The sequence below is a fragment of the Myotis nattereri genome (assembly GCF_964212035.1).
Source record: "Myotis nattereri genome assembly, chromosome: 1".
Taxonomy (NCBI): domain Eukaryota; kingdom Metazoa; phylum Chordata; class Mammalia; order Chiroptera; family Vespertilionidae; genus Myotis; species Myotis nattereri.
This window is the reverse complement of record NC_138075.1, coordinates 40,593,499-40,618,825: the sequence shown is the minus strand read 5'-3', so window position 1 is coordinate 40,618,825 and position 25,327 is coordinate 40,593,499. Positions and strand designations below refer to the sequence as shown.

Sequence of the window (25,327 nt, the reverse complement as noted above, 5' to 3'; positions counted from 1 at the left end):
GTATGTATGTGAAGAACCTTGAAGAAATAATAAAATTCATTCGAGCGACAAAAACACAGTATATGATGATGAAAAATACATTTATTTTTTAATGTATACATGTACACTGATAGTCCGACAGAAAACTTTGACTCCGTTTGATATTATCAGTGGGACTTTTGCTGCTGCATCACTGATGACAGAGATTTTACATCAGGTTTATATTTCGTGACCTTCAGAGATATGCACGAGCTACTACTTTCATCCATCAGGCTACTCCTATTATGAGACTTAACAAAATTCATCACTGAGAACAAAGATTCACAAGCATATGTGGATGAAAACATGGAGAGTAATGCTGTTGCAAAGTTTTTTAAACAAAAAATTTCTGGAATGGCATTCCAAGTCCTCAATAGTTCGTTTTTGACACTTCTCTCTGGTACTCCTGTCTCTAATCGCTTTTTTTTTCAATGTTTTCCAAGTCAACTCTAAGGTCAATAAATTTCTGCTTCCAAATTGAGCTACTCTGAAATTCAGTCAACTGCATTTCAAAGTCAGCCATGTCTATCCATGCAAATATTTGTAAGTTTAGTTCCTCCAGTTTCATGCTGTCTGGAAACCTCATGAATTTTGCTGTCTCTTCCAGTTCTCTGAATTTCGCAAATCTTGAGAAGAACTGCTCAATAGTTGACTCGATGATGTTTAAAAACAGTTTTTGAAGGCTTTGACAGTCTGTTCTGTCATCTTTTGGGAAATCTTTGATGTGCCTCTTGAGGTTTGGGAAATATCTAAATCTCCCACCATCCACATCTCTCTTAAAGATTTCCTGAGGTTTGGGAAATATCTAAATCTCCCACCATCCACATCCCTCTTAAAGATTTCCTGTTTCTTTTCAAAAACGTTTATGTAACCAAAGATAACATCAAGTGCCTTGCCAGTTCCTTGTAGTTTAATATTTATGTCATTCAAATGTTTGCAAAAATTGTAAATGGAAGATTATAAGAGAGGGTTTCACGTGCCAGCAAAAGTTACTGGCGTGCCATGTTTGGCACGCGTGCCAGGGGTTGCCCACCTCTGTCCTATGGTGTCAAACTGAAATAGATTTCTTCAATTACACAATTAAGAGTATAGATCTCATTTTAATATATGTAGCAGTATCATTGCTACTTTCTAGAGAATTCAGCCCTATGAATTATGACAGTTCTACTAATTATCTTTGGATTAGAATGTGAAACATTGTATCACAAATGTTAACCCCCAAACTTTGCCTATTTAGAAGCCAGTATTCTTACCTACTTATAATAGGTTTTGTAAAAATGGTAGAATTTTCAACTTTCATGATATAATTTGATGTATTTGTGAATTTTGGGTGATTTGGAAGGTTGTTTGACCGTTGAGTCATCCTGGTCATTTTGATGGCCTGCCACTACGTTGGAAAGGATAGGTCAGACAACTGTAGATTTAAATGTGACTTACTTTGTAAAACACAAACATAAAGTTATCGCCCAAATAATGTAGTGTTCACAAAATACTGGCCTTCAAGATGGTTTTAATTTTTTGTTGTATTCTCACTACCAATTCTACTATCTGTCATATTAAATAATAAATATTTGTATATAGATCTATCTCTTCAAAAGCTTATGTGGCAAATTTGATTATTTTTCACCCTGAGTCACCAATATTTCTTTTCATAACCATCATTCCAAAATATATAACAACAACAAAATAAAACATTATAAGGAGATAGAGAAACTTTAGGGAATAAACTCCTTTCCTAGGACTCATTATTTAAGCCTATCCTTTATTACATTCAAATACAGTTTTAATAAAAAGGGCAAACTAAGGCCCTTTGTAACTGTTAAACTATTTCTTTTGTAAAACTTCTCTGTTGTTTGTAAGTGTGAAAACGTCATAATTTGTTTTATATAATCAAATCTATTAAACAGTAAAAAGTACTCTCTTTGCCATTGCATTTGGATTCTATTTTGATAATCAGGCTTGTTTTTACTTATTAATAACCTAATATGCCTTCAAATTGTTTTTGTCCACAATTATATATGTTGTCTTCTAGTTCCTCACATTAATAGATATGAAATCTTCAGATTATCATAGATCAAATGTGAGCGAAGGAATAAATGTTGAAATCATTTTGTAGGTTGGATAAATGTGAATATGCAACATTAATTATTAATCCTACCAAATGCTTACCTCCCTTCTTATTCAAGATATACTTAGAAATACAAAGATAATTTAACTCTCTAATCTCTGTTAGACATAGGAAAATTTGCTGCAAAAATTAATATTTAAAGCTTTTGAAAACCTTGTTTTCTTAATTAGCTCAGGCTGCTATAATAAAATACTTGGTGCCTATAATAAAAGACTGGGTGGTTTCAACAACAGACATTAATTTCTCACAGTTCTGGAGGATGGGAAGTCTGAAATCAGGGTGCCAACAAGATTAGGTTTTGGTGAGTTCCCTCTTCCTAGCTTGCCAAAGGCTGCCTTCTAGCTGTATCTTCACATCACAGAGAGGAAACTAATGTCTCTTCCTCTTATAAGAGGACTAGTTCCATCATAGAGGCTCCACCCTCATGACCTCATCTAAGCCAACAACCTTGAGAGGTGTCTATCTGATTACTTTCCAGAGATATACCTCCTAATACCTTCGAAGTTAGGGCTTCAACACGAGTTTTAGGAGGGTACATTCAGTCCATAGCAAATATAAATTATCCTTTGACTTCTCTCATAATTCATTAGTATTACTGTTCTGGAGTATTTAATGTAGAAAGTGGGAATCAAATATATAGGATTATAGGATTAAATATCATAGAAAACTCAAGATTATTCCGATTCCTCATGTCTACATGAACTGTTCATTTATTAAACATTATTATTGAACCACTACTATGTTTGAGGCCCTGTTACACATACTTAATATGAATCATTGAACAAAGTTTTTGCTCTCATAGAATTTACATTTTAGGTATTAAAATAACATCATCTATAAAGTCACAGAAAACTATAATGGCTTGCAAATAAAAATTTGATATTTCCTAGTGTTGCATTAAATTGCTCTATAATACAAGCCAAAAAAGCACCACAGAATATAAGAAGATAACATTTGGAGTTGCCTATTTTCAACTTTAGTAGAACTTTAAAACCCTGAAAGCTTTCGTTAGATTCTATGAATTGTATTAATTCTGGCTTCTAGCACAAAAAGTATACTGGGAGAGGCCAGGAGTAATCTAGAGATTTTGACTCTGGTACTATATTATTAATTAAGTCAGCGATGTTGAACAACTATTTATGTCTTAATTCCCTCTAAAGAAAAACATACCATAGTCAATATATGTAACTACTATTTAATAAACACTTGACATGTGCTGAAGCCACTCCGCCAAACACCACATGCATTATCTACTTCTTATAACCACTTAGTGACTAGGTATTGTTTTCCCCATTTTCACATGAGAAAACTGAACTGCAGGGCTGGATATAAAGCTTGGGCTCTTATGACTCCCAAGTCCATGCTTTCAGCAACTGTATAGTATTGTTTTCCAAATAAATTATCTTTAAGCTCCCATCGAGCTCTAAGATTATAATTGTAAAATAGTCCTATTAGTTTTTTGAGGACATTTAATGTATTAATCTTGAATCATTGAAATCTCTTGCTGATCATTTCAGTTATATTATTTTTTCTATTGATTTCTAAAGAGAATGGAGGGAAGGAGGACAGGGTGAGAGAGATAGAAAGAGAAAGAAACATCACTGTGAGAGAGACATATCGATTGATTGCCTTCCACACATGACCCTACTGGGGGTGGGGAACCTGCAACCAAAGTACATGCCCTTGAGTGGGAATTAAACCTGCAACCCTTTGGTCCACAGACCGATGCTCTACCAATGAACAACTGGCCACAGCAATTATATTATCTTAAAATTAGCTTTAATCCCCTTTATTTAAAGTTCAGATGTGTCTGTATTAATTCTAATGTTGAATTGTGTATTTTCAAACATCTATGTTACAGTAGGATGATGTTTGTATTTTAAACTGTTTCTCTCCCCTGCCTCTTCTTTTTTTTATAGCTACCTATACTACAGAAACATGGAGTGACCCATATCATATGCATAAGACAAAATATTGAAGCAAACTTTATTAAACCAAACTTTCAACAATTATTTAGGTAAGATTATTGCTCTTATTTATTAAAATGTTACGTGTAGCAAACATGTAATTGGTTTTTAATTCAAGTTGATTTTATTATATCAGACTTTCTTCTGTACATAGAGATGGGTTGTACAGCACATCATTTGAAAAATAGATGTCCTTTAAAATATTTTAAATAAGTAATTCATATATATAACTCAGAATTCTAAAGGTTTGAAATAATGTATATGAAAAGTAGGTTTCCCTATTCCTATCCCCTAAAGACTAAATTCCCTTCATAAAGACATCCAATTGTTACTTCTTTTTGCGTATCCTTCCAGAGTAATGTTACATATATAAGCAAATTCCTAAGGTAAACTATTTTTTTACTCTGGCTTTTAAAAAATTGTATATTTTTTGGAAGTTGCTGCGTATCATTACTTAGAGCTGCATTATTCTTTTTTTAAAAAAATATATTTGTATTGATTTCAGAAAGGAAGGGAGAGGCAGAGAGAGATAGAAATATCAAAAATGAGAGAGAATCATTGATAGACTGCCTTCTGCATGCCCCCTGCTGGGGATGGAGCCTACAACCCTGGCATGTGCCCTTGATCAGAATCGAACCTTGGACCCTTCAGTCTGCAGGCCGAAGCTCTATCCATTGAGCCAAACCAGCTAGGACCTGCGTTATTCTTTTTAAGTTGTACGGTAATCTATTGTATGACTACACTAAAATTTATTCAACTGTCTCCTATTGTTGGACATTTAGATTGTTTCCAGACTTGCTAATATAGCATATAGTCAGTTTCCCTGTACATGTCATTTAATTCATATGTAAGTATATCAGTAAATTTGTAGAAGTGGAATTGCTAGATATGAGCATTTAAAATTTTAATAGGTGCTGCAAATTGCCCTCCAGTGAGTTGGATCAGTCTGCATTTCCACTATGAAGTATATGAGAATAACTCTTTTTGGATCTCTCTTAAACAGAATTATAAAGCATTAAAAATTTTTCCAGATCTCCTGGATTAAAATGGTGTTTCATGTAATTTTAATTTGTCTATCTTATTTTACAGTGAGTGCTGTTGAGCATCTAATAATATATAATTTCTTTATTTTAACTTTATTTTTAAAATTGAGTATACTACAAGCGGTACAACAATGGTATATAATGAAAGTAAGTCTCTAAACCCAGATACCTAACTTCTCTCCTGGGAGGCAGCTACTATTAAAACTCTTCCTTGAATATCATTCTAGAGATATTCTGTGTCTATATAAAAGCATATATGTTAAAAACATTTTAATGCTCTGCTTTATTGTTTATAAAAATGAAAGCAACCCGAATGTCCATTAGTATAAGACATTGTAAAATGTACTGTGTGAACATACAATAGAATACTATAACCATGAAAAAGAATGAAATTTTTCTGTTATTATGCTACGTGAAATAAGCCAGTCAGAGAAAGACAGATAGCACATGATCTCACTTATATGTAGGGTCTAATGAACAAAATAAACTGACAAAATAGGACCACAGACATGGAAGCATGGAACAAACTGACAGATTTCAAAGGGAAGTGGGGAGGGGCAACAGGAAGAGATGAACCAAAGAACTGATATGAATATATGCATAACCCTCAGACACAGACAATAGTGAGGTGAAGGCCTAGGGTTGGGTGGGAGCAGGGTGGAGGGGAGCACAGGAGGGAGTAACGGGGACATTTGTAATATTTCAACAATAAAAATAAATTTTAAAATATTTAAATATTTATGTGTGTATTGATATGGAATAATCTCTAAGATTCATTAAAAGAAAATTATCAGCCTGGCGGCATTGCTCAGTGGTTGAGCATCGACCTATGAACCAGGAGGTCACAGTTCGATTCCCAGTTAGGGGACATGCCCGGGTTGCAGTTTGATCCCCAGTGTGGTGCATGCACATGATTCTCATCATTGATGTTTCTATCTCTCTTTCCCTCTTCTTTTCTCTCTGAAATCAATAAAAAATTAAAGAAAAACCAAGGTACAGAACCATGTACACTCTCAGTGTGTTTAAAAATGTATACAAGGCATTGGGCATATAATGGGTGTCCCAAAAAATGTATATGCACTTTGAATGGTTATAAAGTCAGTGTTTATTTAATTTTTTTTTTTTTTCAGAGAAAAAGGGAGAGTGGGAGAAAGATCGAAACATCAATGATGAGAAAGAAATTGATCAGCTGCCTCCTGCATGCCCCACACTGGGGATCGAGCTCACAACACAGGCATATGCTCTCACTGGGAATCAAACCCGTGATCTCCTGGTTCATAGGTCAAAGCTCAACCAACGAGCCCCGCTGGCCCAGCATAACGTCAGTGTTTATTAACATACAGTTCATTTTCAAAATTTAAAAACTTCTACAGAAATTAATAATTTTTTTTCAATGCCTGTTTTCAAACTGGACTGTTCTGGTCCAGGCACTGCTGTTAACACGAACCAGTGGAATCACAAACATCAAAGAATTGGAATTTCATTCGGAATTTGTGTGCCTTCAATTTGTCAGCTATTGCCGATTTTGTAACATAAACTTTATCCTGTCTGTATTCCCATAAAAAGTCTAGTAGTACTTTAGGATAAATTTTCTTTGTTCAAAGCTTAGTCTGGCTTCACCTATTATTTCAAATCAGGTAAACCTGAAAAGGAGTGAAAATTAAGTGAATTATCAACTGTTAAAGTGTATATACATTTTTGAGACACCCTATATATTTTTGTATCTGTAAAGAAAATTTCTGGACTAAGACTAGAAATTTGACAGTGATTGCTTTTCAGAAGGGAAATTCAGGGTCTAGGATGGTAAAGGGATCTATTTTTCATTGCAAATATTTTTTATACTGACAGAACTTTTGACTGTGTACATATTTCTCAGTGAATAAAAATTAGTTTTTAAAAATAAATGTCTATATTTTAAAAATAAAATAGATTGAATTATTTCTAATTGTAAAATAAACACTTGTCCTTTATAGATACTTTGGAAAAACTGAAATGATATCAAGAAAAAATATTTAAAAACTCATTTATAATTCCACAACCTAGATGATATACTTTGGTTAACATTTTGTTATATTTTCTTCTAAATATTTCTTTATTGTATATGTGTATTATGTATATACACACATAGACTTATGTATATTAGAGAAAATGAATGTTACCATTTTACATTTGTTTTTAGTACCCAGAGCAGGTTCTTTATACTAATGGAAGAACTCTTTCTCCTTAAACTGAGTATTGTCTTATAGATTGACTAGAGACCCAGTGCACGATTTGTTCACTGGTGGGGTCCCTTGGCCTGGCCTGTGCAATTCAGGACCCCTCGGGGGATGTCAGAGAGCTACAGGCCAGGCCGAGGGACCCCACTGGTGCACAATCAGGGCTGGGAAGGGACTGCGGGAGGGCTGCAGGGTGTGTCCGGTCCGTCTTACCCAGTCCCAATTGGCTGGACCCCTGCAGTAAGCTAATCTACTGTTGAAGTGTCTGTTCCTTGGTGGTCAGTGCATGTCATAGCAACAGGTCAAATGGTTGAATGAACAGTCAGACACTTAGCATATTAGGCTTTTATTATATAGGATAGTTCTAGTAGTGGTTTTTAAAAAATATATGTATATATATATGTTAATATATTTTTATTGATTTCAGAGAAGAAGGGAGAGGGAGATAGAAATATCAATGATGAGAATCATTAATCAGCTGCCTCTTGCACTCCCTCTTCTGGGGATTGAGTGCAACCTGGGCATGTGCCCTTGACGGGAATCAAACCTGGGACCCTTCAGTCCACAGGCTGACACTATCCCCTGAGCCAAAACAGCTAGGGGTACTAGTAGTTTTTGACATTCAAATTAGCATATAGTAAAATATTTTAGTTTAACTCTGAATTAACATTTTCTCCCCTGAAGCAATGTTTTATACAACAGGTCTACCTAGTCATTCTAAGATACTGTTGTCAGAATCCTTATGGTTTTTACATTGGATTATCCTTGGATCCTGAGCTTCAACTTCTCTCTGATATGCCCTGAATTTATTGTTGTTTTACCATTAAAGAACTGTAATTTTTAAAACAATGCTAACTTAAAAATTAATTTCATAACTTATTTATAGTTATGTTAAGTAAACAGGTTAAGTTGGATAAATTAGAAATGGAAGTTTTTCACAAAATAAAAAAAAAAGCCTACCATATTAATAATGTCTTATTTTAAATGTTTTCCAAAGCATAAATTCCAGGACAGGTGGTCTCTTGACTTTTTGCGCTACTGAAGGTTAGTTCAAACAGCGAATTTTTTACTCTTGACTCCATCAGACTGCCTTTCATTTTGGTTAGCTCCTTCTCTTTCAGACTTCAGGCTTCTTTTTTTGGGCGGAGGGTGGAGGGCACGAAGGGGCATGGGCCACAGGGCCGCAGGATCCAGTTGGGCTCCGGGTGCCCCGGCCTGGCCCCGCCCTGCGCCCAATCTAGGTTTCTTCTGAAGTGCTCTCTGTAGGGTTGTAAGGAGGAGTGGATTACAGGACCATTCAGAGAAGAATCATGTAGTCCTAGAGAAGTAGAAATAGAAGAGTAACAATAATAAATATAGGCACTTTTTGTCTTTATTTTCTAGGTCCATTCTGATCTGGAGGAAGGTCTCGTGATTTTTCTATTTTAACCAGATAGATTTTTTAAAATATTAACATATCAGAGAAATGTTCACATGTGTTATGTAAGGCTTTAGATGTTATGTATGCTGCCCAACTGGCGTTGCTCAGTGGTTGAGTGTCAACCTATGAACCAGGAGGTCACAGTTCGATTCCCGGTCAGGGAACATGTCCGGGTTGGGGGCTCGATCCACAATGGGAGGCTTGCAGGAGGCAGCTGATCAGTGATTCTCTCTCATCATTGATACTTCTATCTCTCTCTCTCCCTCTCCCTTCCTCTCTGAAATCAATTAAAAAAAATACATATAAAAAATAATGTTATGTATGCTTTAAGCAATATATAATCTATGGTCCAGTTCTTAGGAATATGATACTTTGAAAGTTGTTTTGCATTCTTTTTATGGTTGTCTAGAAATTTTCAAAGTTAGGTTTTTAATACATAAAGAGAGTTTTGTTTGAAAGTGTGCTTATCACAAAATATTCTATTTTCAGATATTTAGTCTTGGATATTGCAGATAATCCAGTTGAAAATATAATACGTTTTTTTCCCATGGTAGGTATCAATATTTTAATATTACTTAAAATGTATTCATAGTTTGACCTCTTATTTATGGTCTGAACTTTTTCTTTGTTATGGCTGAATTTGTGGTGTTACATATGTTTTTAAAATTTGAGAAATCACACTTTGAAATTATTAAATTAAATTTTAGCTCCTGTATAACTTTTAAACTTCAAATAGTATTTGAAATTATCTGAAAATTCTTGAATTAATGTAATTATTATTCATATAAATTAGCAGGAAATTCTTTTCAATATATTTTGTTTCACTGTATGTATTTTATGTTTATGTTAATCTATATGTTTTATTATAACACATTGTCTTTGCTTTCAGACTAAAGAATTTATTGATGGGAGCTTACAAACTGGAGGTAAATAATATTTACTTAGCTAATGTTTATATTTAGATTGTTTAGTTAATTTTTTAGTTAGTATTCATTTTATTTATTTACTTATTTATTTTTAATCCTCACCCGACGATATTTTTCCATTGATTTTTAGAGAGAGAGGAAGAGAGAGGGAAAGACAGAAATATTGATGTGAGAGAAATCCTGTCTGTTTTATATCCTAAAATATACAACATCTATTGGTTGTCTCCTGCACAAGCCTCTACTAGGGCCCAGGCCAGGGAGGAGCCTGCAACCTAGGTATGTGCCCTTGACCGAAATCAAGCCCAGGACCCTTTGGTCTGCAGGCTGACGCTCTATGCACTGAGCCAAACCAGCCAGGGCAGTTAGTATTCATCTTAAATTCAGGATATGAAAGTTGTAATTATATATAATGGACTGTTCGCAAGATTGTGTTTTCTTTACTTCTTGTTTTGTATTTTTCTATCAGAATAACTATTTCTTTTTTTTTTCAGGGAAAGTTCTTGTCCATGGAAATGCAGGGATCTCCAGGAGGTATGAAGTTAGAGATAATTTTTTTCTCTCTAACATTTAATTAATGAGTTGTGTTTTCTGTTTTTTGCTGTTGTTTTTTTCTAAATTTTTCCCCCCCTTTTCAGTGCTGCCTTTGTTATTGCATACATTATGGAAACATTTGGAATGAAGTACAGGTAAGAAAGTACTCAGAAACTGAGCCACAATTTAAATTATTATTAATTTAATGGAGAAGTTGGGAGTTTAAAGTTAATATTCTTTTGATTTTGTTATCTAGTCATGTTTGATTAGGCAGGCTCTTGTACCAGCTGCTTTGTCTCTGAACCTTTGTAGCTTGTCTCCCTTATCTACTTAAATTTTTTGTTTTGTTTTATGGAGGTACTGTTATTATTATTTTAAGAAGATAGTTAGAATCATCCATGGAAGACTATTTACTGCTTAGGGAATTGGTTAGTATAAGTTTTAAGACACTTACACACAGATGTTACTGCTTTCCTTCTTTAAAAGGCTAATTTATTATGTTTTTCTTTAACAGTAGTTGGATGAAAAATTACCTACGAATTTTTTTAGCTTCTCTTCATAATTCAGTGTAGTCTTTCTTATCCAGAATAGTATTTTCCATGCATATGCAAAGATAGAAAAGAGAGAGGAGAGGTCATGAGCTTCTTGGCCCAAAACAGAACATAAACCTGGCCATTGTGCAGTGTTTCCTTTGTTAGTGTGTCTGGTTGCACAAGTTAGAAATCTTGTAATCATTGATACCTTCCCCTTTTTTATTCCCCTTCTCCCAAACTGATCTATTAACCAGTCCTATCTGTTTTATATCCTAAAATATACATTGAGTATCAATATATCTTTCCCTCATCATTTAATCCCCCCAATACAAGCTCAGTTGTATCTTCCTGGACTCCTCCAATAGGAGCCTTCTTAGTGGTCTCCTGTATTCTCTTCTCCAGTCTGTTTTGTTCTTCACACTGTACTTGGAATGATCTTTTCAAAAGATAAATCTGATCTAAACATATAATCACCTTACCCCAAAAAGCTTTCAAAGGTTTCTAATTCTTAATAACTTAACCTAGCAGATGAAACTTGCATGACATGCACCCATCAATCTCTCCATCATCTTTTTTTCAATATATTTTTTTATTGATTTCAGAGAAAAAAGGAGAGGAGAGATAGAAACATCAATTATGAGACAGAATCATTGATTCGCTGCGTCCTGCACGCCCCAAACTGGGGATCGAGCCCACAATCTGGGCATTTGCCCTGACCAGAAATTGAACCATGACCTCCTGGTTCTCAGGTTGATACTCAACCACTGAGTCATGCTGAGTCATTTTTATACCATGTTCCCCATTACTCTATTTGAGCTATGTTCAGCATTGGATCCACATACCTGACACATAATAAACGTTCAAATGCTTGGGGGTTTTTTGTTGTCATTTTCTTGTCAAATGACTTTACTTGAGGCAACAAATAAAATATAACTCAACAGGAGATATTACACTTGGAGGAAAAACATAGGGAAAAAAAACCTTAAAGCCAAACATTCTTTCCAAGGCATAGCACTGGCATTTCCAGATTGATAGCAGAATGAGTATGTTTCCATGAAGCAAAATTGTGAGTCCAAAGTCTAGCTTTGAAATGATTTTCCACTTCAACTCCATTTCTCAGGGCTCAGGGAACAATGCTTATGGTGTTTCTCAGGGCCAGGTAGCCAGTGACAACATAGCATGGCAGCCTGTGAATGTAGGGAAAGTCTTCCATGGTGTTGAACGCAGCTTGCTCTGTGGGTCACTGCAGTTGGCAAGAAGACCTAAAACATCAGAATGCTTAGCTGGTTTGAAGGATAGGGGAGCATCAATACTGAAGTAGATGGGATTGTTCAGTTGCCATGGCAATGTCCTTTCAGAAATGAGAATTTGTTAGTTCTTCCAAGTTCTGTTCTTGCCAGCTATACCACCATGGCCAGAGGGCACAAAGTTGGGATCCTTAAATGACAAAGGTTTGCAAGTTTTCTCTGTAGGTCCTGTGCTAAAATCAGAAGGCACCATTTTCTTCTCACTCATGGCTTCCATGCTGATACCCTGTGCAAAGCTAGAGGTGGACACTTTTTCTTCTTACTGGCAATATATCCCTGGGTGCTGCCACTGCCCTTATGGGAACGATTGCTGGCCTCCTTTTGCTGTTCCGGGCTACCCCCCGGGATGGCAGTGGTGGTCACAGTTGGAATTGGAGCCACCCTTTCTACCTTGAGTCTTCTTTGTCCCCACTCCCACCCCCCAACTGCTTTCCCTGTGAAGGCCCTGGACTCTTCAAGTGCTTATTTAGTGTTGTTTTTTTCGTATCCTTTGTGTTTAAAATGGATAAGTTTGCTTATAAGTATCAGTTCTTAAAGGAATATTATTTGAATGCAGATAATTTATTTTATTTGAAAAATGAACAAGCATTGGGAAACTTTTATATATTCTCTTTATTATTTGGTGTCTTGTCAGTAATAATATGAATAGTGAAAGTAATTTCCTTTTATTGGGTCTCTACTATGTTCCAGGCACTGTTTCCTAGGCGTTTTTATCTCATTTATGCCTCATAACAGTGTGGAAGTAGATGTACTTCTCATTGACCACTGATAACATTGTGAGCATGTATGATGTGACAGGTGCTCTGTACAGTGCTCTGCACTTACCTCCCATCTTCTCAGTAGCCCTCCAAGACAGGTCTTACAATGATACCATTTTATTGTGATTAGTCTGACCACGCTGTCGATATTTCCACTACCACTCACTACCTCTTTTGAGTACAAGCTATAGGATTATGATTACCTATTTTAGATAAATATTTAGATAAGTTTCTATTTTAGATGAATTATCTCAATTAAGATTTAATTCATAAACTGATAACATCACTTTAATTTTCTTTTTATGTTTTCAGAGATGCATTTGCTTATGTTCAAGAAAGAAGGTTTTGTATTAATCCTAATGCTGGATTTGTTCATCAACTTCAGGTAACCTCTTTTCTCCCCATTTTAGAAAGTAGGATAATTAAAATCTTAAGTCCGTGTAATTTAGGTGTAGAATTTACTTTGTAAATGCTTAAAAATCGCTATAATCTAATTTTATTCTTCAAGTTTGCATTTCTATTTAAAAGAGTTTTCCTTTTCAAAAAATTAAATTTATAGGGGTGACATTGGTTAATAATACCATGTAGATTTCAAGTATATATTTCTTTTTTTTAAAATATATATTCTATTGATTTTTTACGGAGAGGAGGGGAGAGGGATAGAGAGTTAGAAACATCGATGAGAGAGAAACATGGATCAGCTGCCTCTTACACGCCCTCTACTGGGAATGTGCCCGCAACCAAGGTATATGCCCTTGACCGGAATCGAACCTGGGACCCTTGAGTCCACAGGCCGATGCTCTATCCACTGAGTCAAACCAGTTAGGGCTCAAGTATACATTTCTGCTACAGAATTGCTTTGACTATTTGGGGTCTTTTGTGGTTCCCCCACAAAATAATTTTTTATCCTCTTTCTTTAAAAAATGACATTGGGATTTTGATGAGGATTCCATTAAATCTATATATTGCTTTGGGTAATATGGCCAAAAGAATTTTCTTAAAAACTGCTATTACAGCCCTAACCAGTTTGGTTCAGTGGATAGAGCATTGGCCTGTGGACTGATGGGTCCTGAGTGTGATTCCGTTCAAGGGTATATACCTCAGTTGCAGGCTCTATTGCCAGCCCTGGTCAGGGCATATGTATGAGGCAACTGATCGATGTGTCTCTCTCACAGTGATGTCCCCCCCCGCCCCCCCTTCTACTCTCACTAAAAATCAATGGAAAAATATCCTCGGGTGAGGATTAAAAATAAAATAAAAAGGGCTGCTATTATTAGAAAAAAAGATTAAAGACACGTTGTTGAATATAAATAATATAAATAATTCATGTTAGAAATGTCTTCAGTTTCTTTCTCCACTTTGTTCACACACATTGAGTTTTGATTCTAAGTATGCTACATACAACTTCTTAAATTTTATATGCTTTATCTTTTCCATGATTTTTCAGATTTTGTTGTGCCTAGAAAGATGCACTAAAAAAGATTTTTTTTTCAAGAAAGAAAATCATAGGTTGAAGAATGTGCTCTGGCTGATTCCATGAATAAATTTCAAATTTAGACATCGAGTGCATTATAACATAGATTGTCTCAGTTACTGTACCTTAAATTTTACCTCAATTTTGTTTGTTTTTTTAATCCTCACCTGGGGATATTTTTCCATTCATTTTTAGAGAGAGTGGAAGAGAGAAGGGAAAAAAGAGAAAATATCAATGTGAGAGAAACACATCAATTGGTTGCTTCCTGCATGTGCCCTGACCAAGGGCCTGGGCCGGGAAGGAGCCTGCAACCGAGGTATGTGTCCTTGACTGGAATTGAACCCAGGACCCTTTGGTCTGCAGGATGACGCTCTATCTACTGAGCCAAACCAGATAGGGCCTCATTTTTGTTTTCAATTTACTATTAATTTTTACTTAATGTTTTAAACAAATAATTTTGTTATTTTTAATTTTTATTGGGTTTTAAATCGAATTTATTGGGGTAACATCCTATCTAATAAAAGAGAAACATGATAATTAGCGTACGACCGCTACCCTTCCCATTGGCTAATCAGGGCGATATGCAAATTAACTGCCAGCCAAGATGGCGGCCGGCAGCCAGGCAGCTTGAAACTAACATGAGGCTTGCTTGCTTCAGTGACAGAGGAAACCAACGTTCCCTGCCTGCCTTGCCAGCCTCTGAGCCTGCAGTTTGAAACATTGTAACAAATATAGAAGCTAAACAAAACCCCAGAAACCTGCTTTCAGCAAGCTGGGATCTCAGAGCTGGAGTTATACATTGTTTCAATTATAGAACCCAAACAAAACAGATACCTGTTTTCAGCAGCAGAGGCCTCAGAGCTGGAGCCAGAGCTAAAGCTGGCCCAGAATAAAAAGAAAAGAAAAAAAAGAGCAGTTGGGAGCTTCAGTCACCCACGAGCCTGAAAACAGCCATCATCCCCTCACCCAGGCTGGCCAGCCACCCCAGTGGGGACCCCCACCCTGATCCAGGACACCCTTCAGGGCAAACCAGCCAGCCCCACCCACGCACCAGGCCTCTATCCTATATAGTAAAAGGGTAATATGCCTCCCAGCACCGGGATCAGCGGAGCCGAGAGGCCTCCCGGCACCGGGATCAGCGTGACAGGGGGCAGCGCCCAAACCCCCTGATTGCCCTGCGGCTCTGTGTGTGACAGGGGGCGGGGCCACAACCTCCCTATCCGCCCTGCTCTATTCATGACAGGGAAAGGCGCCCCAACCTCCTGATCAGCCCTGCTCTGTGCCTGATACGGGGGAGCTCCCCAACCCCCTGATTGCCTTGCGGCTCTGTGTGTGACAGGGTGCGGCGCCCCAACCCCCCCCCATCCCACCCCCCACAGGCCCTGCTCTGTGTGTGACAGGGTAGAGCCATAACCTCCCCATCGGCCCTGCCCTGAGTGTGACAGTGGCAGCGCCCCAACCCCCTGATCGGCCCTACTCTGTGAGTGACAGTGGGGAGCTCCTCAACCCCCTGATCGGCCCTGCTCTGTGCATGACAGGGGGGAGCTCTCCAACCCCCGATCGACCCTGCTCTGTGCGTGACAGGGTAAGGAGCCCCAACCCCCCTGATGGGCCCTGCTCTGTGCATGACAGGGGGCAGCGCCCCAACCCCCTGATTGGCCCTGCTCTGTGCGTGACAGGGGGTGGCTCCGCAACCTCCCCATCGACCCTGCCTTGAGTGTGACAGGGGGCGGTGCCCCAACCCCCCAATCGGCCCTACCCTGAGCATGACTGAGGGTGGCATTGCAACCTCCCAATCCGCCCTGCTCTGTGAATGACAGCGGGCGGCGCCCCAACTCCCCAATCAGCCCTGCTCTGAGCCCGACCAGGGGCTGTACCTAGGGATGGGCCTGCCGTCTACCACCCGGGAGCAGGCCTAAGCCAGCAGGGCATTATCTCCCGAGGGGTCCCAGACTGCGAGAGGGCACAGGCCAGGCTGAGGGACCCCCCTTCCCCCCCCGCCCCCGAGTGCATAAATTTTTGTGCACCCGGCCTCTAGTCTACACTAATAAAAGAGAAAGATGCAAATTAACCATAACTTCGTCAATCCGCTACACCCACAAGCCACACTCACCAGCCAATCAGGAGCGAGTATGCAAATTAACCCAACTAAGATGGCGGTGGCCACGGAGCTGGAGCGAGCAGGAGGCTTGGGTTGCCCCTGGCGATGGAGGAAGCCAAACTTCCTGCCTGCCCTGGGCTCCGCTCAAACCTACAAAGTTTCAATTATAGAAGATAAATAAATCCCAGATATCTGCTTCCAGCCTGCCCTGGAGGCGCTGAAAGAAAAAAAAGGAGAGACCGGGAGCTTGGGTCGCCAGGGGGCATAGCCAGCCTGAAAATGGCCCTCAGCCCCTCACCCAGGCTGGCCAGGCACCCCAGTGGGACCCCCCCCACCCCCCCCGAAGGGGCTGCGGGCAGCCTGAAAATGGCCCTCAGCCCCTCACCCAGGCTGGCCACACTCCCATGGGGTGAGGGTCCCCGCTGGGGGGATTGGCCAGCCTGAAAGCGACCCTCAGCCCCTCACTCAGACTGGCCAGGTACCCCAGCGGGACCCCCACCCTGATCCAGGACACCCTTCAGGGCAAACTAGCCGGCCCTCACCCGTGCACCAGGCCTCTATCCTATATAATAAAAGGGTAATATGCACATTGACCATAACAGCAGAATGACTGGGAATGACTGGTCACTATGACACACACTGTCCACCAGGGGACAGACACTCAATGCAGGAGCTGCCCCCTGGTGGTCAGTGTGCTCCCACAGGGGCAGCTCTGCTCAGTCACTAGCCAGGCTGACGGCTGCCAGCACAGCGGTGGGGGCGGGAGCCTCTCCCTCCTCCTCAGCAGCGCTAAGGATGTCCAACTGCAGCTTAGGCCTGTTCCCCGCTGGCAAGTGGACATCCCCCGAGGACTTCTGGGCTGCCAGAGGGATGTCTGACTGCCAGCTTAGGCCCGATCCCCCAGGAAGCGGGCCTAAGCCAGCAGGTGGACATCCCCTGAGGGGTCCCAGACTGCAAGAGGGCACAGGCTGGGCTGAGGGACCACCACCGCCCCCCCCCCCCCCCCCGTGCACAAATTTTTGTGCACTGGGCCTCTAGTTGGTTAATAAAATTATACATGTTTCAGGAATACAGTGCTATAATACGTCATCTGTATATGTATTGTATGTTTACCACTCCAAATCAAGTCTCCTTTCATCACCACTTTACCTCTTCCTTTACCATCTTCTACCTCTTCCAACTCTTCTTTTCCCTCTGGTAGTCACCATATGGTTGTCTGTCTATGTGTCTTTTTTTTTTCTCTTCATTTAAAAGAGAAACAGTGGTATCTCTTTTCTCACCTTGTTTGTGTAAAATGTTTTTTATTTCTTCCTTATATTATAGAACAGAAAGTTAACTGTAATTTATTAGTTTCTTTTCCTTTTAACAGTTGTGTAAAAACATCTCTTTTTAAACTGATTTGAAAAAGTAATATGCACTCATGGTTTAAAAATTTAAAATTCAACAATGCCTAAGGAGAGTACAGTGAAAAATAAGTCCCCCTAATAGTATCTCTTAGAGCTCAAAAAATATTTTATATGTATATGTACATATATAACAATTTTATATGACCACTTCCTTTTAACATGGGCCTTTAGATTGTTTCTAGCCTTTGATGATTATAAACAGTATTCGAAAGAATAGGTGCATCTCTCTGTGAATATGCCTGTGAGATAACTGATCAGAGTGGAATTGCTGGGTTAGAGGGCACTTGAAAGGTGATATCAAATTAACTCTAAAAAGACTGAAGTAATGTAAACTTAACACACCCAAAAACAAGGAGACCTGTTTTGCCATCCTCTAAACAATACCAGTAATCAAAAGTATTTTAACAAACTTTTTGGTTATTGTCATATTGGTGGTAAAGCGCAGCTCTTTATTGTTTGCCATTTTCCATACAGGTTGCAGGTCTTTTTCTTATTGGTTTTTTAAGAGCTCTTTTAAGGAAATCTGCCTTTGAAAAGCTATTTTTATTATACAATGAATTCTGTTCCGTACTTGGGTATATTTCTGGACTTAGTATTCTGTTCCATTGATATGCTTATTGCTCTACTTGTATCAAACAATTTTAAGTACTATAATATATAAACAATTTATAGTATGACTCAAGACCCCCTCATTGTTCTTCATTAACTTTACTGGAAGAAGTTTTATAGTTTTTAATGATATATTCACAGTTCAGAAAGAAATGGCTCCGTTAAACTTTTAGTCTTCTACTTTAAGAATATGTTCCAGTTATTCAAATCAGCTTTTATATCTTTTAGTGTTTTAAAGTTTTCTCTGTACAGAATATATGCATTTCTTATTAAATTTATTCCTAGGTACTTTTTTGTTCCCATTATAAGTGAAATTGTTTCTTCTCCCCGTGTATTTTCTATTTGGTTATTTGTATATAGGACAGCTACTAGTTTTTATTACATTTTCAGTTGGCAACCTTATTAAACTCTAAGAAATTTTCTAGTTGATTAACTTAGCTTTTAATCTCATCTTCAATTTATAATTTGCCACTTTGCTAACTTTATATTGCTTTCTCATTGAATTTTCATTCTATCAGAACAATAAGTAATAGTGGTGAAAGTATTGTACTTGTTATCCTAATGCCCCGATACATATTAATTGGTAGTTCAGTGTGTGATACCCTAGTGCAGGGGTCCTCAAACTACGGCCCACGGGCCACATGCAAATACAAATACTGTATTTGTTCCCGTTTTGTTTTTTTACTTCAAAATAAGATATGTGTAGTGTGCATAAGAATTTGTTCATAGTTTTTTTTTAAACTATAGTCCGGCCCTCCAGCGGTCTGAGGGACAGTGAACTGGCCCCCTGTTTAAAAGTTTGAGGACCCCTGCCCTAGTGCAGTGATGGCGAACCTTTTGAGCTCGGCATGTCAGCATTTTGAAAAACCCAACTTAACTCTGGTGCCGTGTCACATATAGAAATTTTTTGATATTTGCAACCATAGTAAAACAAAGACTTATATTTTTGATATTTATTTTATATATTTAAATGCCATTTAACAAAAATCAACCAAAAAAATGAGTTTGCGTGTCACCTCTGACACGCGTGTCATAGTTTCGCCATCACTGCCCTAGTGCAAGCTATTGGCCTGCCTTGATTTATAGTCTCATCAGTAGATGTGACATTATGAGGTAAGAATTTTAAGCCTGCATTTCTCTTACAATAATATGGTACCAGATTTTTTGATATAAACTTAAGAATACTAATAATGTACACATCAACCACTGTTTTGGGTATCCAAGAACTTAAATGTATATTGAAGTTAATTAAAATTATATTTTAGGAATATGAAGCCATCTACCTAGCAAAATTAACAATACAGATGATGTCACCACTCCAGATAGAAAGGTCATTATCTGTTCATTCTGGTACCGCAGGTAAGAGTTTTTTCATTTTTGAGAAAGTTGTGGGGAGAAAGATGATAGTACAAGAAAGGTAGAAAAGAATCATATTTTGCTCGTTACAAGTTACACTAACAATTTAAATTGTTTATAAAAAAAAGAATTTCAAATTTTAATTTTACATGAATAAATATGTCTTATCTGCTGTGTGCACACCACTAACTGGTTAATCAGTGTAAGCTGATTAGAAGATCAAATTTCTACTTGTTTTCATTTTAAATCTCTAAGTAGTATAACTGTGTTGCCACTTAGATTAAAATAATAAGAGAAGTCTGGTGAAGGGGTGATCTTATTAAGAATAAATGATAGTTAATAAATGAAAGTATGTTTCAAGCTAGAGTGATTAATGTCAACTACCTCAAGTTTTTCTTTTGCTATGGATGTTCAAGCCCTTCTCCCTTCCCTATTTCAGAGTCCTTGCCCATTTTCAAAGGTAATGACTCAAGCACACTCTCACAATCTTTTAACTTTCACCTTCCTTCCCAAGATCTTGTTACACTTGTTTGCTGTTCTTTTTACTTTACTGGAGCACTCATAGAATTTGCTCATTTATGGTGTTTCTCTCCCAAAGTTCATTTCATTTTAATTTGAATCAACAGCCTTATATGATAGGAAGAACAGGTTACATTCCTATTGTGTTTTTGGCTGGAAACTAAGCACTTGTGATCTGAACCACCAGTCAGTCCAGCACTTTCTTCACTGTATTGCGCAGCCTGTTGTGACAGTTTTATATATTCATCCTTCAGGCTCAGCTTCCTAGTTGTCATTAACCCTTTTTAAAAAAATTTATGATTTTTAGAAAGAGAGGGAGACATCAGTTTGTTGTTCCAATTGTTTATGCATTTATTGGTTGATTCTTATATGTGCCTTAACCAGGGATTGAACCTGCAACCTTGGCATAACAGGACAACCCTCTAACCCACTGAGCCACCCGGCCAGAGCCATTAACTGTTTTGTTTGTTTTTTTTGCTACCACCATCTAGTTGTTATGAAATCTGCTAGGGTCTGTTTCCTCAGTACCTTTAACGTTACTTCCCTATTTTATAGTTAGTATTCCTAGTCTCCATCTAGTTCAGGCCCATGTTGGCCTCCTATCCAAAGTCTTTTCGTTTGGTCTGTTTGGACATTGTGGCCAGACTCATTTTCACTAAAGATAGTTCAAATTGTGATATTTTTCCTGTACAGAAGCCTTCATTGGATTAAGTCCTACAGAAAACACAATAGGTAGTGTCATAGGTAGTAATTAAAGTCTCTTCTGATCTTTTTTTGCACCCCTCACTGTTGCTCTTTTTTCTTTAATCCTCACCCGAGGATGATTTTATTGATTTTTTGAGAGGGAAGAAGAGAGAGACAGACTGACATTGCTTTGTTGTTCCACCTATTTATGCATTCATTAGTAGTTTCTTGTATGTGCCCTGACCAGAGATCGAACCTCACCTTGGTATATGTGGACATGCTCTAACCAACTGAGCTACCCCGCCAAGGCCTGTTTCTTGTTATTATGCACTCCATGATGGTTTTCTTCATCTCTTTTTTTCCACCTAGAATCACATTTAGTCTCTCTGTTCCTAAAAACTTAGTTCATGCATCATCTCAAGAAAACATGATGATTAACTTACTCTTCCTCTAATCCCATCAATGAAACTGCTCTATCTATACTGCTCACTTTCTGCCTTGCATTAAGGTTATTTGTACCTTACCTCCCTTAGTAGAAGGTACAAAAGTAGAAGGTGCAGCACCTTCTCTGACACTGAGTTGCAGCAGCGGTACTTAGCCTTGTCTAGCATGTTTTTCTTCTTTATCCCACTGTCTTGGTTTATATTTCTGTCCTTATTTGACTAATCTTATAGTGACAGATTAATTTCATGTTGGAATCTGCCCTCTGAATTAACATTATTACTGTGATTAAGCACAACTGTTAGAGCATAAATTTAAGGCCATCCCATTGTTAGGCATAGCACCACTTTACTAGTCATTGTTCCCTAAAGTTTTCCTCCATTGAGATTCAGATTTTTTTATTATACCTATTGGCCTTATAGTGACAGCTTTGATTCCATGTGGAAAATTTCTGTACTAGTGGACTCTGATGTGAAGAGTGGTTAAAAGAAAATCTCTGCTTTATATGCTGCATGCTGTCCTTTCTCCCAGTTCTAGACTTGTTGATAATAAAAAACACAGCTTCAGTGGAAAAATATTTTCAGCAGCGTCTATGAAAGCAAAGATAATTATTACTGCAAAATAAAATTGTACAAATTTAAAATTAATTTCTTAAATTTTATGTCCTAAGTCACGATTATGATGCCTAAAAAAAAAATAAACTTGATAATCAATTGTTCTGTACCATTATCTCTAAAATTTCTATTTCCAAACTACTTTAAAAATTAATGTTTATCTTTTACAACACCTAAGACATACTTAATTCTCAAGAGGGAAAATGTATTCTGTTATGAAGATACAAAGTTATTTGTGTAATTCATAACAAGAGAATTTACTAGTTTGCTGAAAGTTCAGTCATGGAATTGTCTTAGTGCATATATACATGGCAACACTTCAGTAAAAATGAAACTTACTAGGTATAACATTTCTAATAAATTTAAGTTCCCATTATATGTTATGTTCATGCAATACATTTAGGCAGTTTGAAGAGAACACATGAAGAAGATGATGATTTTGGAAGCATGCAAGTGGCTACTGCACAGAATGGCTGACTCAAGAGCACCATAGAGGATGTGAATTTCTATTTGGGAAGGAGGAAACACTAGAGACAATACTAATGTAAAGTGGTAAAAACACAAGTAGTTTCTTTTCAATTATATGTTGCTTCCAGATGTGTTTCTCTACAACTTATTAAGCAACATTGTAAGATTTCTGCAATAGATGGCACTGATGGTTTTACTCCTTTTCTTTTTAACACTTTACAGTTTTATTATAAACTAAAATTTTGGACTTGCAAAGAGGTATTATTGCAATAATGCACTTTTCATACTTGAAATTTATTTGTATGATATAAAGTTACTACTTTAAACATAATGCAAAGTTAGGGGAATTTGTTTATAAGATTTGGGTAATTTATAACAAAAGAATTTCCTAAAGTTTGCTAAAAATTCATTTTGTGTTCTATATATTACATTTAAAAAATAATTTTACAGTTCAATTTTATGATGGAGTCTCTTACAGAAACATTAACAAATGCAGGAACCTGTCACCTTTCTTTTTTATTATAATTAAATAGCTTAATTACCTTTTTATTTTTTAAAACATCTTGATCCCTTATCACTAATCTTGAAATCATGACAATAAGCCAACTATTCTTACTTTAAGATGATCCAAGTATTGCTTCCTTTCCTATTACCTTTCTAATTTATTTAGTCTATAGAAGAAAAATATTTAATGAACAAAAGATGCATTGCTTTATACCAGATGCTCAAAAACAAGGAGAGTTTTAGATTGTCAAGTGACTTTCTTTTCACATTTCTTAGAAGCCAAATGTTGTGTTTGTTCTTTTTAGAGTTGCTTAGCCCAATTTTCTTTGTCCAAAATGGTTCTAAATAGACTATAATAAACCAATGTAGCACCATTTTTTTTCCTAAATGAATCCCAAAAAAGAAAAGTGCCTTGCATCATTAAAAAATAAATAAATCCTCATGACCTCTAAATGAGTATGTATAACATTGAAAATTTTTTAACATTTTTCTTTAACTTTTTAAACCCATAAATTAGTTTAAACTGAAAGTCTGAGGCTTGAAGAAACTTCAGTAAATAATTTGGAAATATTTACTCCTTTATTTTATATTATCCTAATAATTCTTTGAGGTTGTTCTGGCTCAGACAGAAGCTTTTCTTTTGAAGTTGCATTTATTGAGGAAAATGATTTGTGGGAGACTTTAGTGTATTTTAAATTCATGTATGAATCAGTTCTTTACATTGAGTTAATCCAAATTTGCCCTATAATTTGCATTAGCAAAGTCACTTTATGGATCCAATTTCTCCAGTTTTATTTATATATATATATATATATATATATATATATATATATATGTATATATAAATCGTTTTAACAAAAACACTTTTGATATTTTAAGTACAATGTGAGGGAGGAGTGTTTTAACTTTTTATAGTTGATTTAGGTTAGCACAAGCAAAACTCCTTTCTCACTTTTCTCAGTCCCCTCTTGAGGTGCTTTACTGATGGGAATGATTTCCATACATTCCCTTGGTACCAAGAGGTACTATGCAAAGTGACATTACACCAAGTTACTTGCTAGGCTTTCTTCCCTAAAATGTAATAATACAGTAAAAGTGTGTTTTATCAAGCATAGCAAGAGTAAATTAATTAAAATTGCTTTGTTAATAAGAGTCAATTCCTGTTGACCCAGGTGGTATTCCTCTTCTGATTTCCCTTCCCTTTCTCTATTTTATGACCCTGAAAACAACATGTTAATTCCATTGTGGTCTGTATTTTGTTGTGTGATTATGTCATTTGGTGTGGTTGGCTAGTTGAGTCAGAATTTGCACTGAGTGTTCAGAAATTCCAGTTGGTAAAGTGCCAGATAACACAGCTTCCCTGTAAATAGATCACTATTGGATAAGTCAGCAAAGATCTCTCTTGTAATCTAATATATGATGCTTCATTCAGCAGAAAGTCTGCTCAAAAGGATCTTCATAGTAGTACATTTAGGCTTTAAAAATGAGGTAAAGATTTTTAAAATTAGTTTCTTAGGTATACATATCCTCTCTAGTAAGTTGGGCCAAAAAAATACAGATTTAGTTATTTTTGCTGATAATTTTCCATTTTTTTCTAACCACTATAATTTTTATGTTCTCACTAAAGTGCCTGCCCAGCACTGTACATTAAAGACTCTCTATCACAACACTAGGAAAAGGGACTGTCATGAGTACAATATTAATGTGGACAAAATGATGTTATTCTTTCCTTCATGTAAGAACATTGCAAGTTCATTTTATCTGGGATCCGTTCTTCCACCTAATGTTTAACTAGTTCTGGTAGCTCTTCCAGTCTTTCTTCTATTTAGTTCCATTTCTATGCTTTATTTCTACTGATGTTTTGTGATAGTTAACTCTGATACATTTAACCAATCATGACTTATTTTCTAGAATATTTGAATAATGTATAAGTGGCATAGTTCCCAATTTTAAACATTAAATATGTCATCTGGGCATAGAATTTAAAGTGAATTTGCCTCAAAACATAGGACAACTGTTTTATTGTCCATTTTGAAAGTGAGAAACTTAAATATTGAAAATATTCAAACTGGAAGGCAGTATTCTAACCTAATATCAGTTAATTGGTTTATATTATTTTATCTATTAGATATTTTAAACAGCAGTTACTTTTATTTGTATCTACTCTATGTTGGAAATGTTAAATCGTGATAGCTTTTGCTACAAACTCTCAACCACTTAATTTTTGGAGTAGAATATGTATTTCAGGGGGATTTTATTTCAGCTGAATTTAGAAGTAATGTCAAAATGTTAAGCATGTCCTTT

At 36.9% G+C, this 25,327-nt stretch overlaps 1 protein-coding gene and 1 pseudogene across 2 annotated transcripts in view; one reads left to right on the top strand and one right to left on the bottom strand.

Annotated features, from left to right (window-relative positions):
- STYX (serine/threonine/tyrosine interacting protein) overlaps positions 1–23,473 on the top strand; it is a 40,651-nt gene extending 17,178 nt beyond the window's left edge. The window contains exons 4-11 of the mRNA XM_081083987.1: positions 4,066–4,163; positions 9,282–9,342; positions 9,682–9,718; positions 10,210–10,249; positions 10,354–10,404; positions 13,160–13,232; positions 19,703–19,796; positions 22,455–23,473. Coding sequence (XP_080940113.1) covers positions 4,066–4,163; positions 9,282–9,342; positions 9,682–9,718; positions 10,210–10,249; positions 10,354–10,404; positions 13,160–13,232; positions 19,703–19,796; positions 22,455–22,528 — 528 coding nt within the window. The 3' untranslated portion in view covers positions 22,529–23,473. The remainder of the gene's footprint in view (positions 1–4,065; positions 4,164–9,281; positions 9,343–9,681; positions 9,719–10,209; positions 10,250–10,353; positions 10,405–13,159; positions 13,233–19,702; positions 19,797–22,454) is intronic.
- LOC308513932 (INO80 complex subunit C-like) lies at positions 11,906–12,306 on the bottom strand (annotated as a pseudogene). The gene has a single exon. The product of its transcript is annotated as an INO80 complex subunit C-like (transcript).
- Positions 23,474–25,327: the final 1,854 nt, after the last annotated feature.